This window comes from Bubalus kerabau, chromosome 13 (assembly GCF_029407905.1).
Source record: "Bubalus kerabau isolate K-KA32 ecotype Philippines breed swamp buffalo chromosome 13, PCC_UOA_SB_1v2, whole genome shotgun sequence".
Lineage (NCBI taxonomy): Eukaryota > Metazoa > Chordata > Mammalia > Artiodactyla > Bovidae > Bubalus > Bubalus kerabau.
This window is the reverse complement of record NC_073636.1, coordinates 60,155,942-60,173,435: the sequence shown is the minus strand read 5'-3', so window position 1 is coordinate 60,173,435 and position 17,494 is coordinate 60,155,942. Positions and strand designations below refer to the sequence as shown.

At 45.2% G+C, this 17,494-nt stretch overlaps 1 protein-coding gene across 2 annotated transcripts; it reads right to left on the bottom strand.

Annotated features, from left to right (window-relative positions):
• Positions 1-1,786: 1,786 nt before the first annotated feature.
• AURKA (aurora kinase A) lies at positions 1,787-17,467 on the bottom strand. Of its 2 annotated transcripts, none has more exons than XM_055544651.1 (9): positions 17,353-17,467; positions 14,217-14,260; positions 12,961-13,240; positions 11,482-11,536; positions 10,274-10,465; positions 9,370-9,508; positions 4,847-4,995; positions 2,579-2,753; positions 1,787-2,438 (listed from the first exon to the last, which is right to left on the bottom strand). In XM_055544651.1, exons 2-9 carry the CDS (start codon positions 14,253-14,255, stop codon positions 2,259-2,261), a joined length of 1,209 nt encoding a protein of 402 aa, XP_055400626.1. In that variant the 5' UTR covers positions 14,256-14,260; positions 17,353-17,467; the 3' UTR covers positions 1,787-2,258. The 2 variants fall into 2 exon arrangements, with proteins under 2 accessions (XP_055400626.1, XP_055400628.1); XM_055544653.1 differs by having other exon boundaries at positions 10,274-10,462.
• Between the last annotated feature and the right edge of the window lie 27 nt (positions 17,468-17,494).

Sequence of the window (17,494 nt, the reverse complement as noted above, 5' to 3'; positions counted from 1 at the left end):
CTGCCAGTGACAAACCAGCACTGCGTGGGACTAGTTTGCTAATGTGGCCCCGTTGCAGTGAGCTCTTTTCTGGGCCTGTGTGGGATTGTCTCGGGCAAATGTGGCTTAGCTAATAGCCCTGGTGGGATTAGTCATGTCATGTTGACCACGCCTGGGGTAGATGGATGAATGGGATATAAAGCTCAAGACTATGGGAACTGGAAATTCCTTTGTCCTAAGGCAATCGGACACTGCAGTTTTACCCACTTGTTTTGATGTTTCCGTGACTACTTCACCAACTCTGCCATGGAAGTGTATAGCACTTGTGTGGACATTTCTGATCTCTGTACCTCTTGCGTTGAAAGTTGGCCATGAAAGCTTATTTCCTCTCCTAGTTCTCAGTAAGTTCAACACTTCCACCTTTGTCTGCATCATGGTCAAGTTCACCACCTCGGTTGATGCACAGGTGTTGGCAGCTAGAAATACGTAATTTTACGTGATAGGAGCACACAGAACCTGAGACCAAAAATGGGAGAGACCAGCTCCTCATGGCATCTCATTTCTAGGCCGAGACTGAACAGCTGGTGAAAAGAATTACCTGTGGACTGCAAGCAGACTTATCTGTGGACTTGGGTTGCAAGTTGACACAGATGCCACAACTCTAGGGTGTCCCATGGGGACCAGGTGACCAGGGTAAGGGAAGCCCCAGCCAGCTGTACTGAGGGGGCAGCAGTGTCCACTTGTATGAACCACTTTGAACACTGGCAGCACCCAGACTCCGGTTCGGCTGGGGAGGGAGTCCGGCTGGGTGAACACTTTTACCACAGAATCAAGACGGAGGGCCAAACTGGGAAAATCAGGTTGCCGGGAGCTGGCTCACCCAACACGTGGAACTCCTCACCATGCTGTCAAGAACATGGTCAGAGCCCAGAAGGGGGCGGGTGTGGACATGGATGGTTGACCCCTCCCCTCTGTCCAGCCAGACCGCCTGCAGCTCTAGTGAGCCCCCAGCGGCCCCCGTGCCGGGATCACTCACTTCTGTGAGCTGTTGCTGACTGGGCAGGTGACTCCTCAGGGTGAGGGCTCCAGCGGGCTGTGGTCATGCACAATGGTGAATGTCCACTGCCCAGGACAGGGACCAAGGCTCGGGGGCACCGGGGACAGTGGAGGGTGCTGGCTGCGCTCACAACCGCTCCTGGTGTTCCCCAGCAGAGCACCCCACTTCCAGTTCCCCCCACCAATGGGCCACATTTCCTGCAGGCCCCTCCCTCAGGCTGCAAGGACCTCTTGCCACACCTGCCTCTACACTTTAAATCCTCTCAAGTCCAACTGAGAGACTCCTTCCCCAGGGCCCTGCTCCCCCTTTCTGTTCCCTAACCCATCACAAGATGCCTGCTGGTTGACGACTCCTCCCCCACCCCCAGGAGTGTAGGACAAGGGATGAGGGAAGGACGGGAATGAAGGAAGGCCCATATGTCCATGGGCCTGCCGACCTCCCCCGTCCCCACCACCTAGTGACAGGATTAGGCCAGTTTCTCAAAGTGTCTGTCGAATGTGAACTCCTGGGAGACGCACTGTAATGTCAAGGTTACACACGTGAGAACTTTATAAAAACATCAACACCATGAGAGAAAATAAGGCTTTACCATTTAGAAAGGGCTGAGACACCCTTGTGCCCCAAGACTGAGGCAAGCCCATGCTCCTGCCTCAGTCTCACCAGGTGAGTGACTGAGGACCCACAAGCAGGCCAAGCGGGGGTGCTGGACAGACCCCGAACAGTCCTGAAGGGATGCTGTGGGGGTAAAGATACAAGGCTATACAAAAGTCTTTATTTTAACATTTAAAAGGAAGAATCACATGTTCATTCTGACAGCGTTACCAGACTGGGCCACCCGATAAGTTACACACACACAGGACTGGGAAGGTTATTGCACAGTGTTTCAAGGGTCGAGGCAGGACTAGGCATGACCCCCTTCCCCACAGCCAGGCTCTGAGTCCATCTTCCACGAGGACGCCTTACTCCAAATAGGCTTCGGGGTGGCTGCCCTCAAACCTTGCCTCCGGATTGATTCTATAACCAGTGAAGTTATTAGCACGATTCTCACAGCTGCGCCCACTGCTGCAGGGTGTGGTGTCTGCAGAAGTGGGACTCCGAGCACTGCCTGCTTGTCAGCAGCATGTCCTGTAGAGTCTCGATGGCGGGCAGGCCACAGGGAGACATGCCAGCAGCCTGCTCCAGGACAAGGCAGCCCTGGCCTAAGGATCTCTGCCCCCAAAGATTAAGACTGTTTGCTAGTTGATTCTTTTTTCTGACAACTTGATGGTTTTGAGTTGGCTGTGATCCAGGGGTGTTCAAGTACTTCTTTGAGGGTGGGCCTCTGGCTGGGATTGTGCTTCAGCAGTCTTGAAATGAGGTCCCTGGCTCCCTCGGGCACGCAGTCAGGGAATGTGAATTCCACCTGGATGAGTACACAATAAGTGACAAGAGTCACAACGTGGCTCAGAGAGAACACGAGAAATACTCAGATCACAGCCTCCTGTCAAGGCTGATAAGGAAGGAATTCTAACAACGATGGGTGCCTTTATAGTGAGGCCTTACCCGTGATATTCTTCTGTAGGTCTCCTGGTACGTGTCTGCCTCAAAAGGAGGCTTCCCGACGAGGAACTCATAGCAAAGCACCCCAAGGCTCCAGAGGTCCACTTTCTCGTCGTGCATCCGGCCCTCAATCATCTCAGGGGGCAGGTAGTCCAGCGTGCCGCAGAGGGTGGTCCTCCTGAAAACACAGGCAGGCTCAGGTTGACGTGCTACTGTTTCTATTAGCACGACAGCTGCTCAAAGTCCCCAACCATTCCACTAACACTGAGCGCTTTTCCTAGGCTAGCTCCTGTGCTACAAAGCAGGTGCTATTAAAAATCCATTTTTAGATGGGGCGCTGTACCAGACCTCACAGCTAGCAATCATGTGGCACCCCAAATATGTCTAATTCTAGAACTTCCTTAAATGATAAATAAGATTTAAACTATCACCACTATAAAACTGTGTGAACAACTAGGGAAATTTGAACATGGACTAAATAGTAGATATTAACAAGACTAGGTTTCTTAGGTGTGATAATGGTTGTAATTATACAGGACAATGTCCTTATTTTCAGGACGTGCCTACTACTGAAGTACTCAAAGCATGAGGCATGCTGCCTGTCACTTATTTTTGAAGGTTCACCAAAATGTAGACGCACTCAGTATGGTAAAATGTTAACAACTGTTGGGACTATAGGCACTGGATAGGCAGGTGACCAATTCAGCGTGTCTGTTTTTATAACAGAGGTTGGAAACAGACATCAAAACAGGAGCAAAGGCTAGGCCGATTTTGCTGCCTTGTACCAGTTATTCTTTGGTGCCACTGGTGCCCGGCGAGCACACAAATGTTCACTCACCTAAAGGAGCTGCCACTGTAGACTCCTAGCCTCTCACCACCACTGGATTCGGGAGAAAGCCCAGATCAAGAGCCTCAAAAGACAGCACAGTAACCTGAGAGCTCTTACAGTTAACCAGCTATGTGAAGCCGGGCCAAGTGACCAGCATTTTATATGATATCCTCTTTATCTTTCCTGCCATGATGACACCGCTGGGCAGGCCAAGGTCCAGCTTAGCCCTGTGGTGCTACAGCCATTGCTGTTGGCCTCAGAGGCCAACAGCTCCCACTTGTGACAACCAGATTTTTTTCCCCCCAAAACAACAAGAGACTGCAATAGCAGATTCAGTGCCTTGCTGCAAACAATTAGGAGTGATCTGTATTAAAAACAAATCTCACACTCAACAGCATCCATGTTGGACTATACAGTTTTTTTAACTGGCTTTAAAGTAATCTGGTTACAATTTTTTTAAGACCTACCCCAAAGCTGACAAACTCTTAGCAGTAGATGTATGCTTTCAATTGCCCTACTTCACACATGGTTTCAAAAGCTCATTGAAACCCAACTTAAAAACAGGAGAAAATGTTTTAGCTCTGCTTACAGAGTTCACTTCAATTGTTTCATTAGGTTGATCTCTCTGCTTTAAGAAGAGATAGGAAAAGACTGCTCTGTTGACAGGAGCAGACCAAAGAATCTTTAACCACCACCCTGAAAGTTCCATCCAAACTAGTTTGATTCCTTTAAGCTCTCAGTTCTAGAGCTCTGCAGGTGCTGCCCTCAGAACTCGTAGAACTCGTGTCTCCTGGCCCTGGAGGCAGTGGAGTTTCCCTCCCACAGGCAGTCAGGTGTTACTCCCCCTCTACACACTGCATTTCATTCCGTGATACACTTGTCGTATCTTTTACCTATTTGTCCCCTTCACTCTAAGGATAGTATGCATCTTTAACCCCAGGATGCTGCTACTGCTAAGTCGCTTCAGTTGTGTCCGACTCTGTGCGACCCCATAGACGGCAGCCCACCAGGCTCCCCCGTCCCTGGGATTCTCCAGGCAAGAATACTGGAGTGGGTTGCCATTTCCTTCTCCAATGCATGAAAGTAAAAAGTCAAAGTGAAGTCGCTCAGTTGGGTCCGACTCTTAGCGACCTCATGGACTGCAGCCTACCAGGCTCCTCTGTCCATGGGATTTTCTAGGCAAGAGTACTAGAGTGGGGTGCCATAGCCTTGCCCGTAACCCCAGGATAAACATCCACAAATGGCTGCACAGTAAAAATGTTCTTGAAGACACTAGTTTCCTGCCAGGCCTAAATTACTCCAAAGCATGTATATCAGTTACCTGACCCAACCGCCCACAACATCTATGCTTACATTTACTTATAGTAAATATTTTACTATTCAGCTCATTAGCCCCTAGGCTTTTGCTAAACCAAACAAGTTCCATCTCTGAAGTTACATACCTGGAGGATGGGGCATGTACCGACCACCCAAAATCGGCGATCTTAAGCTCTCCAGCTGATCCAAGGAGCAGGTTCTCTGGCTTAATGTCTCTGTGAATAACTCTCTTTGAATGACAGTAAGACAAGGCATTTGCCAATTCTGTGATATACTATTAAAACAGAAAGTATTGGAAATCTGTTTTAGATTTATATAACAAGTTAATTTTAGACATCTCTTCTGAAAGGAAACTCAACATAGATTTTAACATGTTTTGTAGATTTGAAAGCAAAAACTAGAGACAGTGGATGACTCTACAAGAAAACAAACCAATTTAGTGCTCAGCATGAAGCACAAGTGACCGTGCTAGGTTTGCTAACGCAGCAGGTGCGACGCTGGAAGGCAGGAGAACACGAGGCGCCACCACATCCCACCTGGCAATTTATGGCCCGGAAGCCATCAATTATGACAACACTGAAAAACTGGTACAAATGAGTCAGACTTGAAACAATTTTTAACATTCTTAAAGAAAAACTTTATAGTCCATTCCCATTGTTAAAACTAAGGCAAAATTACAACAAAAGGGTTTGTTTGAAGCTATAAACTTAAGCAAGCCCAGGATTTGCTTTAACATGTAAATGAGAATTGTTTTCTAATATGTTGAAAGAATATATTTAGTTCTGACTGACGTTTGAGAAGTGTTGGTTCCTCAAAAAGTAATTCTAAACAGGACTGAACATTATGTTATACCGAAAAGGTTTACCATATGAAGGGGTACAAACCAGATGTTATCATCAGAAAGGACATTTTTCATTGCTTTCCACCAAAATTTAGACCATAAACTTAAATAAACCATAAATAAACTGAAAGCAAAGGCAAAGAAAGCTCATCTCCTGCACCAAAGTGGGTGATGCTCTAAGAGGATACAGTACGATTCCAGATGACAATGGGCTGCCCCTGCTCAAATCCGGCAGGAACCAGAGCTCTCTGCATCCACCCCCTCCACACGCCTCATTAAGATTATGGATTATGTCCAGAACTAGTTTTAATTAATCAGGAAAGAAAAACAGGTGTGTGTGTGTGTGTGTGTGTGTGTGTGTGTGTGTGTGTAAACTACTAGGGAATCTAGAAAGAACAATCTTTTACTTCCTTTCAAGCAGCTATCTGTTTACACCAAAGTAAATTCCACTGGATTGAAGACAACTGAGTACAAACATTACTTGCCAATTAAAGAAGAAACTAGCTTGCCTAGTTAATATTTAAAAAGCAAATAAGATAGATTTCTACTTATCCAAAGGGCAAATATTTAAGTTGAAATAGTATGTCCTCATTGCACAGACAGAACCAAAGCGGTCATTCACCAACAGTGCTGTGATTTCAGTAGAAGATAAAAGTAAAACCACTCCAATTTAATGCCATTTAGATCAATGCCAAAAAGATAAGTGTACATACTACCCAGAGACCTCCACTAAGAAACAGAACAAAGTAACCACCATTCTATAGGCCCTTCATCTGCTAATTCAACAAAAAACAGTCCAAATTAAGACAACTTCTTCAAACAATTTTCACATTAATAAAGAAGAGTACAATCCATGAAAAAAAAAAAAAGAAAAAGGCAAAACAAAAACCTGATTATGTTGGATTTTAAGATTAAAAATGTCTGCCCATGAAAGACACAGTTAAGAGAAGGAAAGCACAAGCCACAGAAGGGGAGAAAATGTTTGTAAAACACATGATAAAGGACTCATATCACAAATACACGCGGATTCTTAAAACTCAGTAAGACAACAAAATTTTTAATGGGCCAAAGGTCTGAACCTGGGTTCGATCCCTGGGCTGGGAAGATCCCCTGGAGAAGGGAAGGCTACCACTCCAGTATTCTGGCCTGGAGATTCCATGAACTGTACAGTACAGTCTACTATACTGTATAGTCCATGGAGTCGCAAAGAGTCGGACATGACTGAGCGACTTTCACTTTCAAAGGTCTGAACAGACCTCAAAGATGCTACAGAGATGGAAAATAAACACCTGAAAAGATGCTCAACCTTGCATGTCATTAGAGAACTGCAAATTAAAGCAATGAGACACCACTGTACACCTACTGGGAAGACTGAAATTGAAAAAGCACGACAGCACCACTTGCTGGTGGGGAGCCATGGACACGCTCATGCGTGGGTGGGAATGCACAGATGGTAGGCATATCCACTGCAGAAGACTGCTGACAGTTTCCACAAAGCTGAACGTAGACTTACCATACAAGCCAGCAAGCACACCCCTAGGTATCTACCCAGCAGATAAGAAAACTTGTGTCCCTCAAAAACCCACATGCAACTGTTTACAGCAGCTTTACTCGTAATCAAAGACTAGAAGCAACCAAGATACCCTTCAACAAATGAAGCAATAAACCAAGGTAGAGCCATATGATGGAGTATTATTCAGCAATAAAGAGAAATGAACCATCAAACCCTAAGAGGATACAGATGAACCTCAAATGCATACGGTTGTTCCCCACGAGGGTAACTGGTTAACAATTCTGACACCACTATACATGAACACTGGAATTGGATAAAAGGATGGCCGAAGCTGGAATCCAAGTTTCTCAGTGTTGGAGTGGAGGTTATGATAAGGGAGGAGGGTAGAATGATCCATGTGATAAGGGACTCATGTTTACTATAGATACAGGTGGATAATTATAAATACTTTTAGATACATGCAAATACCGAGATTACAATACACACATCTCAATGCTCTCTTTCAGTTGAAAGCCCAGAAGTAGTAACAGTAGCAATGAGCACATCCAGCACCCAGATCAAGGCTTCTAATAACATTTTCCAATAAAAGGAAGCAAAACTCCTTAGAGAAATAATGAATTCTAAGACTTAGAAAATGTATAAGACGAAGCTGGAGCACCTTATAGCACCGACAAACAGAAAGTGCTTTTAAAAAATACACAGGCCCACACTCCCCACAAAGATGGGGACAAGTCAGAAGGACACAGGCACTGTGTAAAAGAGCACCCGGTGGCCAAACCTGGAACGAACAATGAGAGTAAAGTGCTATTAGATTAATAGCACCTCAAAGTATCAAGCATCTGAGTCCATACTCATAAATATTTGAGTAAATCAATAAGGGAGAAAAGACAGCTCTGTGGTACAGAATTCCAAATAATTTATGTTGATACCCTGCCCTGTAGGAGAAGAGCTGTTCCTCTGAAAAGGGAGAGAGAGTAACTCTACAGAGGAGAAGCCTGACAAACACTACCCCAGCCGGGTGGTCAAGACCAACTCCTGGGGATGAGTCAGGTCAGTAGCTTGTATCCTTAGAGAATGCATTTCACCTCTGACCTCCCTCCCCAAACCCATGACCCTAATCTAAAGTTATGACCAACCTAGATAGCATATTCAAAAGCAGAGACATTACTTTGCCAACAAAGGTCCGTCTAATCAAGGCTATGGTTTTTCCAGTGGTCATGTATGGATGTGAGAGTTGGACTATAAAGAAAGCTGAGAGCCGAAGAATTGATGGTTTTGAACTGTGGTGTTGGAGAAGACTCTTGAGAGTCCCTTGGGCTGCAAGGAGATCCAACCAGTCCATCCTAAAGGAGATCAGTCCTGGGTGTTCATTGGAAGGACTGATGCTGGAGCTGAAACTCCAATACTCTGGCCACCTCATGCAAAGAGCTGACTCATTTGAAAAGACCCTGATGCTGGGAAAGATTGAGGGTAGGAGGAGAAGGGGATGAGAGAGGATGAGATAGTTGCATGGCATCATCAACATGGGTTTGGGTGGACTTCAGGAGTTGGTGATGGACAGGGAGGCCTGGCGTGCTGCAGTTCATGGGGTCACAAAGAGTCGAACACGACTGAGAGACTGAACTGAACTGAATCTAATCATGAGAAACAAAGGAAATCTGGATCTAAGTGTGGATTTCAGTCAATAGTTATGTACTAGTGGTCCATTAGTTATAACAGTTGTACCACACAGATATAAAATAGTAATAGAAGTCAGATGTGCATGGAAAAAGTAAGTCTGCACTATCTTCAATTGTTCTGTAAATCTAAAACTAATCAAAAATACATTCTTCTCTTTTTTAAACAGGGTAACTATTTATATATATTTCCACAGAAACAGCTGTGGAAACCAACCACAAGATTTCATTTGGTATTTGATTTCATCTGTATATAAGGTACACCTAAGCTACTCTGATTTTCCCATTTCACATATTTGATCCTATTAAGCCAGTGGTCCCCAACCTTTTTGGCACCAGGGACCAATTTTGTGGAAGAGAATTTTTCCACAGACCTGGGGTAGGGCAGATGGTTTCAGGATGACTCAAGTGCATTACATTTATTGTGTGCTTTATTTCTATTATTACATCAGCCTGACCCCAGATCATCAGGCATTAGATCCCAGAGATTAGGGACCCCTGTATTAAGCTAGCTTTCCATGAAACAAAGCCCCCTCTATTATATAATGAAAGGTACAGCGCTATGTAGGACAGGTATAGAGTAAACACAATTAGTCTGGACAGTAAATGAAAACTCACTGTGGCAGTTCTCTGCTCATCAAACTTTGACAGTTTCTGAAGTTCTCTATAGACAGCTCCGAGGGGTGCATATTCCAAAATTAAGTAGACTCTGGTAGCATCATGGAAATAACCATACAGTCTGAGGATGTTTGGATGCCTGCAATGCAAGATGGACATCTGGTATGGGGGGTCATCTGTACTGAGTATCAGATCCCTCATGTGAAACCAGTGGTGAGAGCTGCTGTTGGTCACAGATCCCACCTTCCACTCCCCTTGAAAATGTGAAGCTATGAACCCACTCTAAGAAAAAGACGTACACTGCTATCAATTTACATGCATTTCAAGGTATTAAACCTGGACCTCAGGTTTAGTTAAGACTATTTCCTTCCTTCGAACCATCTGTATTCTTAGGGGGAAAGAATTCAGCTAAATATTAAGTCTCCGCAAATTAAAAAAAAAAAAAAGACATGCCATTCCCACAGTAGTTTGAAACTCAAATACCATGAGACAGACAACGCAGACCATGTTCAATAACGGCAGCAGATGTGCTGTGGAGGACTTTGGACAGCTGAGCACAGGCTAGCTGAGATTTTTTTTAATTCACTGAAAACAAAAAGATCCACTGGCCAAAGTCAACCTGTAGGCTACCAGTGTGCAACCCGAACTCAAAATAAGAGGTATCATTCCTTTAATTATCCATCAAAACAAAACAAAACTCATCCAGTAAATTACTCCATTAACAAGACAAACCTTCAAGCAATTTTTCCAAACCACAACAGTTAAGTCTAGATAAATCTTTGAAAAAATGATGAATTTAGTCATTCTTTGCAGTACTATGAAGCCAGCCTTCTACAAAGAAGTTCATAAACATTGAAGTCTAAGTTCCGTACGCCACTCTCCCGGACATCATCTGAAGACTTACCTGAGATGCGACTGTATTTCTACTTCTCTTCTCAGCTGATGCTCAACGCCTGCCTTCTCCAGCTGAGCTTTGAATAATACTTTAAGAGCCAGAATAAACTTGCTTTGTTTTTCTCTCGCCAAATAAACATTACCAAACTTTCCTTTACCCAGCGGGCGACCAATTTCAAAATCTTCCAAAGCCCATTGCCTTCTGGGGAAGAAATGAACATTTGAAAGTGTGAAGAAAACACATCCTTTCTAATGAGGTATATTAATGAGTAGCAGACATCCCAGTCCTATAAATAATTCCATACTCAAAGTTGTATTCAGCACGTATCCTCGGCAAGAACCAAACCACAGCCTCCTCTGAATGAGTCTAGACTTCTGGAGCTGAGGCACTTGCTGGGAAGTGGCCTGAGACAGTACTATGCTCTGAGCACAGACCCATTAGCAACGATGCTAAGACCATAGGAGAATTAGATGAGGAGCTGGAGAAGGAAGAAGGTTCCCGAGATAACTGGGAACCTCTTTCAAATGGCCTCCTCTAGCCGTGGAGATGCCACCACTCTCTGGGGTGGAGACGCACTCTGGGAAAGCAAACAGGATGGAGCCTACAGGACAGTGGGCTGGGAACCACTGGATGAGACTCTCAGAAAGTTTCTGGTAGGCAGCTAGAGCAAAAAAGGCTGTGGGTTTATTCCTGTCACCTTCTATTACATGCTAGAGTCTAGACAGTTCAGAGACTGAGAGCAAGGGAAAATACAGCCAAGCTTTATTATGAAGAACAAATACAGTAATTGTATCAATACTTTCAAAATACTCTACAGTCAAGTATTTGTCCATAGGGCTGCAAGAGGACCACATTTTGTTGTTTAACTTCCACCTCTTTATTAGACGTAGTAGAGAAGCATACATAAACTGTACGCAGAAGTTACTTCTGAGGGTAGAGAGGAAGTTTCACTTGATTTCTGTAACAGATTCTAAGTCAAATATAAGTCTTTTCTAAATGTGAAAAGCAGTAAGAAAAACTCGAGTCTCTCATAAACATCATTAAAATCCCTTCTCTCTTTGAAGATTTAGAAAATATAGACGTTTCAAATTTCCAAGTGAAAGTACAAAGGTCTATTTTTAACAGGCCTGTTCCTATAACTAAATTTGCAATTAAATGACATTAGTATGTTCTAGTAGAATGATGGTACAGAACTTTGTACATAAGATAAAACTTACTTTTTTGATTCTTCATTTTTTTGTTTTGATGCCACTTCCTTCTCAGGATTATTTCCTAAATTGAATAAGTTAACAGTCTTTGATTAGAGATGAATCGAAGAGTGGTCACCAAAATATCAGTGGTATGCCCAGAATGACAGATCAACTATTTTTGGTTTTCTTTATTTTAAAAAGGAAAAAAAAAGACAACTACACTGTAACCTGACTCCTGCCATCTGAAGTCTGTATAAAGCTTTGAGAGTAAAGATAAGCAGATACATCATAGGCCCTCATATAATCTAAAAACTCAAGGCTGTGTAGATTCTCCCTGGAGCCTCAGTTTCTAAATGAAGAGCTTCTAAACAGAGTTACCAGTCTTCCCATCCGTAACAACTCATCACCTCTTCCCCAGGAGGTGGGTCAGTATCAGACAATGTGCAACAAAACATGAGCCCACCAGCACCCTCCTTCCACTGTGTTAGCAGCCAAGGGGAAATTACGCTGGACATTCCTACTTGAGTATTTCCAGCACTTCAACCTCCAACAGCAGCAGTTTGCTCTGGTGAGATATTTGAATTCAGGTCTAAACTGTCGTCTTTCCCTCCACGGTTCATGATCTCGGTTTAGTGGTTTAATGCCAGCTGTATAACCACCATCCCCATGTCTGGCTTACCGCCCAATTCCATCAAGTTGGCATCCTAAGTGAGCTCTCAGATCTGTCTCAATCACTCTGCCCTGGCTGTGTCTGAATAAGTTAATGCTTTGAAGTCTTAGCTTCCTCCTCCACAAAATCGAGGTAGAAACTACGGTTGCCTCTGTAGAGTGCTTACGAAGACATAATGACACAATGTGGATGAAGGAAGCCTGCTATGGAGCACTCAACAACTGGTAAATAATAACTATTAACACCAACCCAGCTCAGGCCCCTGCAATACTGGAGCCAAACCCCAGTGGCCTCCCTCCTACCTGGTACCCCTGGGTCCACCATTGCTACTCTTCAATTCATCCCACATATCCAGATAAGCTTTCTCTAAGAGGCAAGTCAGCCCCTCCTCTGCTCAAAAACCTATCAGCAGCTTCCCAGTACATAGGGGACAAAGCCCTGCTGAGGCTGACAGTGCCCACCCCGACCTCGCCCCGCCTGCCTCAGTCCACTCACTCCCCCAACCCCCAGCACTTCCCTCCACACTCCAGAACCTTGGAATTTTTCAGTTCTAAGTGTACTTGCTAAAAGAATCCCCTCTGCCCCAGTAAGCAATCCAAAGAATACGGGGCTGCTGTTGTGTCTTCCCTGGCTGCCCACCTCTTTCAGGAGGGTGGGGGTCAGGCCTGACCCACAGTAGACTTGTTACTTCACCCCGACATCAGATGCTCTCCCCATCCTCAGTAGAAATGATGTAAAAGCTAGGGTTCCAAATAGTAAACACACATCTGTATATGTGGTAGTTTTTTAAGCAAATAAAAGAATGGCTCTCCAATGAGCCTAAGAAGACTGCTTACCAGGCACTGGTGGCTGGGGTTGTTTGCTCTTCTGGGTGTTACTTGGCGGCCTGGTGACAGGACGAGGGGCGCTGGCTGCCTGCGGTGGCTTCTGCTTCAGGGTCTGTACTGGTTTCTGGATGGAGACTAGCTTCTGTGCTTGTGAAGGAACACGCTGAGAGGAATTTGTGGGACACAGGACGCGCTGAGCCTGGCCGCTGTTCACAGACACCGGATTCTGAGAGGGAAACTGCTGAGCCACTGGAACACGTTTTGGGCCATCACTAACTGGAACTGCAGTCTAGATGGGGGAGGAAAAAGGAATATGATGGTCTTCATGAAGGAAAGCTGAGTATCTTGAGAGTATTCCAAAGGTCTGTCTTCTAATACTGCAATATAATGACTGTCATTGGAGAAGGAAATGGCAACCCACTCCAGTATTCTTGCCTGGAGAACCCCAGGGACGGAGGAGCCTGGTGGGCTGCCATCTATGGGGTCGCACAGAGTCGGACACGACTGAAGTGACTTAGCAGCAGCAGCAGCAATGATAAGATGGACAGGGAAACCGATTGGAATCAGCACTTGCAGAGGATACAGTTAGTATAGGGTTGAAATACCTGAATGACACCTCCTACCCGCTCCCCAACACCCTACCCCTAAAAGTCATGTCCCCATTAAAAAAATGTTCATTAACTAAACTTTTATCTAAAAAGTGAGTCATTAAACACTTTCTAAGAATTCTCAGTGACTTGGGAATTATTCTTTAGCAAGAAGCTACAATTCAGAAACTTTATACTAAAATCCCAATTCCACTGAAATTTCTTCAACAATACTTGTATTTTTTCAGTCTTTTCTCTAAACATATCAAATATTCAATAGTGATTATCTTTGCGGGAAGTTTTGTATTTGCCACATGTTCCACAAAAAGCTAATTATATAATTTTTTTAATAATGATGAGCACAGTTTTAATAGTCCCCAAAGCTAATTACGATTGATTTACTAGTGTTTCAGTTTCCAAGTACTCACAAAACGGATCTGAGGCAAAAGAGGAAACAAACATAGGCTCTTCAAAAAGTTAGAGCAAAATAAAAGTTACACTGAGAGAAGCAACAGAGCCTTGATGAATGCTCAGGAAAGCAACGAGTTCCCACCCAGGGACGTGGAGGAGGAGCCACAGTCACACCTCAAAGGAAAGGTGAAAACAACTCTAGACTTAAACCCAGCTTCCCTTTGGGTCTTACAAACGGAATCTGAGATTCCTGATTATTCAATTTACCTTAGGCCCTGAGATGCAGTTTTCTTTACATCTGTCCATGATGCCTGAAAAGAAAAAAGAACCACCTTTAATTTGTAAAAATCCATCTGCTTCAAAGGGTTAAAAATCCTGATGAAAAAAAAAGCCTCAGCATCACACAGAATTTTACATGATTTGTTGTCCAATGAAGGCCAGTAAGGGAGCAGCATTCTCTCTTGTGATAGAGCATAAGTATGGGGCTTACATCAGGTTCAGGTGTGGGGCCTTTCTCTCCCCTCACTCACTGCATCCCATCCTCTCCCCTCCCTGGTACTCCAACCCCACTCCTGAACTGCGTTGTCCCTTTCTCCCATCATCTCTCTAATGAATCCCTTCCATCAGTCTATAGGCTGGCTTCCTTAAGTGCTGCCTTAAAAAAAAAAAAAAAAAAAGTCCTCTTTACCCTTAAATTGACTCAAACTATGACCACATCTCTGGCTTCCCCTTTCAGCAGCAGAACTGGGCAACAGTTGTCTCAATCACTTCCCTCACCAGGCTGCAGGCTCCCTCCCACAGGGCTTTCATCCCCACCAGGCTCCAGGCAGACCCAACTGTTGCCAGATCCAAAGGTCAATTCTCAGCCTTCCCCTCAGAAGCATTCCCGGCATTCCAGGGGGTCCTGCACTCTATTCCTGCACAGACTTGTCTACTAGCTGTCCCAAAGCAAACACCTTTGCTGATGAGCCTCACCTCTGCCACCAATCTCAGCGTCTAGGGTAACCGTGGAAGGGATTCCCCACTCTCTGTCTACACCTTCCTAGGGCCCCAGGGCTCTAAACATCTCTATTAGGAGAATGCAAATTGGTGCCTTCTGCCCTCTCCTCTCCTGCCAGGCTCTCTATCACCTGCTGAGCATGCCCCAGGAAAGCCTGCCAGGCATCTCAACCCAACACACCAAATGAAATCTCTTCTTCCCCGGCTTTCAATACCATCCACAGGCTGAGGACCCCCAAATTTCCATCTTGAGCCCAAAGCTCTCCTCTGAACTCCTACCACCTGGTAATCTGAGTGGCATCTCAATCTTAACCTGTCCCCAACTGACATCCTGCTTCCTCCCAATCCCCATTCCCCTTAACCTGCTCTCTCCATCCTGCCAGTTGCTCAAGTCTAAAGTCCTATAATCTTTTATATGGTTCTCCCTCAAATCCTGTATCTAAGCCATCAGCGTATCCTACAGGCTCTATTTTGAAAATCACTGCTCACAACATTTCCTACTCCCACCTGGTCAAACCACAATTTTCTCTCCCTTCAATTATTTGCAAAAAGCTCCCAGTGGTCACTCTGCTTTCACCTTTGCCCCATTATGGTCCATTTGCAACACCGTGCCCAGTAATCCCTTTAACAAGTCAGATATATGGATCCTTGGGCCAGAGAAACCTTTATCCATTTCTCTTGCTCCCTAAATTCTAGAATCCAATCAGAAAGCACTCTTCAGACCCCCACTTTCACATCCATTTTATAAGCAAACAAATAACTCCACCTGCAAGAGGAGACCAGACTAAAGAATCTGGAGTCCTTATATCAAACAGCCATTCAGAAATAGACAAGAAAAGGAAATACATTCTCATATCATGTGAACCGTAATTTCACCCATGCTGTGGTGCCTTCTTCACTCTCCCTGACAGTTACAAGCAGCTGACTCATGAGATCACATAGCTCTACAGACACTGGTTTTATAGAAGCTACCAAAGTTCATTCGCTCCAGGTAATACACTTTTCCTTCTCAGGAAGAATAACGGAACAGAATTGACTAAGTCTCTGATTCAGAATTCCACAGAGAGCCACAGAAGACAGTTTCTCAGGTGATTCTGGACTCCAGCCAAGTTCGAGAGTCTCATGTCCAGACGACCTGCATAAGATCCCTGCACTTCAAACTGGAGATCCTACTAGTCTACATAGAAAAGCAGATTTAATAGCACTGTGGGTGGAGACTTTTCCTTCCTTCATCAAACCTGCAAATTACCCGCACATATGAAGGAGAGTGGAGAGGAAATGAGTATGCTGCTGAAACACGTTTAATTTAAACAAACAAGGAAGGTTAAGGATAAGAAGAAAACAGTGAAAGTCAAGGATGGTAGCCACATGTACATCAGGAGGACAACTGTTAGAAATGGAGACTTTGGAGCCCAACTCTAGACCTAACAAATTAAGACCCTGCGTTTCAAAGACATCCCCAGATGACCAGTATACACCGGGCATACACTAGTTCTCAATGAAACATCAGAATCACCTGCAGAGCTTGATAAAAATACAAACACCTGAGTCCTACGCCCAAGCACTTCTGATCCCTTGCCTGCATGGGTCGAGTCTAACTCTGTGCAACCCTATGGACTGTAGCCCACCAGACTTCTCTGTCTATGGGATTCTCCAGGCAAGAATACTGGACTGGGTTGCCATGCCCTCCTCCAGGGAAGGCCAGGGATCGAACCTGAGTCGCTTCCATCTCCTGAGGGTTCTTTACCACTAGCGCCACCTGGGAAGCCCCTCTGATCCCTTAGGTGGGTTCATATTTTTAACTAGAACGCTCAAGTAATCCCTATAAAGGTAGTCCAGGGTCTACGGTTTGAGAAACACTGGCTTCCAGGTTTATTTATTCACCCACTCATCCATCCTGCCCGGACAAGGGCCTTTCCTGGCTAGTCCATTCAAACTAGCCCACTTCCTAGTACTCATCCCTATCGGAAGTTATCTTGCTAGTCTGTCTCCTCACCCCCCACCCCTAGAACGTCAATTCCAAGACGGCAAAAAAAACATTCTGCATTCTTTCTTACCCAGGTGCTCACTTAACATGAGAATCCCATCAGAAAGCAATCCCCCCACCCCCACAACCCCATTCACTCCGGGTGTTCAATAAACACCAGGCGGCATGTTATAGGGCATATCGGTATCCAAGCACAGAAGGGAGGGTGCAGGGAAAGCACGGGGGGCGGGGGAGGGGGCGCAGGGAGGAACGGGGCGGGGGGTGGGGAAAAAGGAAGCTCTGTCGCCCCGACCTCCCCTCGTTGACCCAGCGATCCCCAAGACCGCTTCCCTCCCACCAAACCGCAAAGGCCACCCTGGGTCCGCCAGCCCGCCTGCCTGCCAGCCAGCCTCAGAGAGATGCCCCAGGTCTACGCACCTGTGGACTCCCACCTCCGACCAAAGAAACCAAGTCCTCCCGAGAGCTCAGCCGTTAAGATTCAAAGTCTTCATTTTAAATAGGAGTTAAACCCTCTGTTCCGAATGCTGATTGGTCGGGGCTAGAGAGGCGCTGCCTTTTC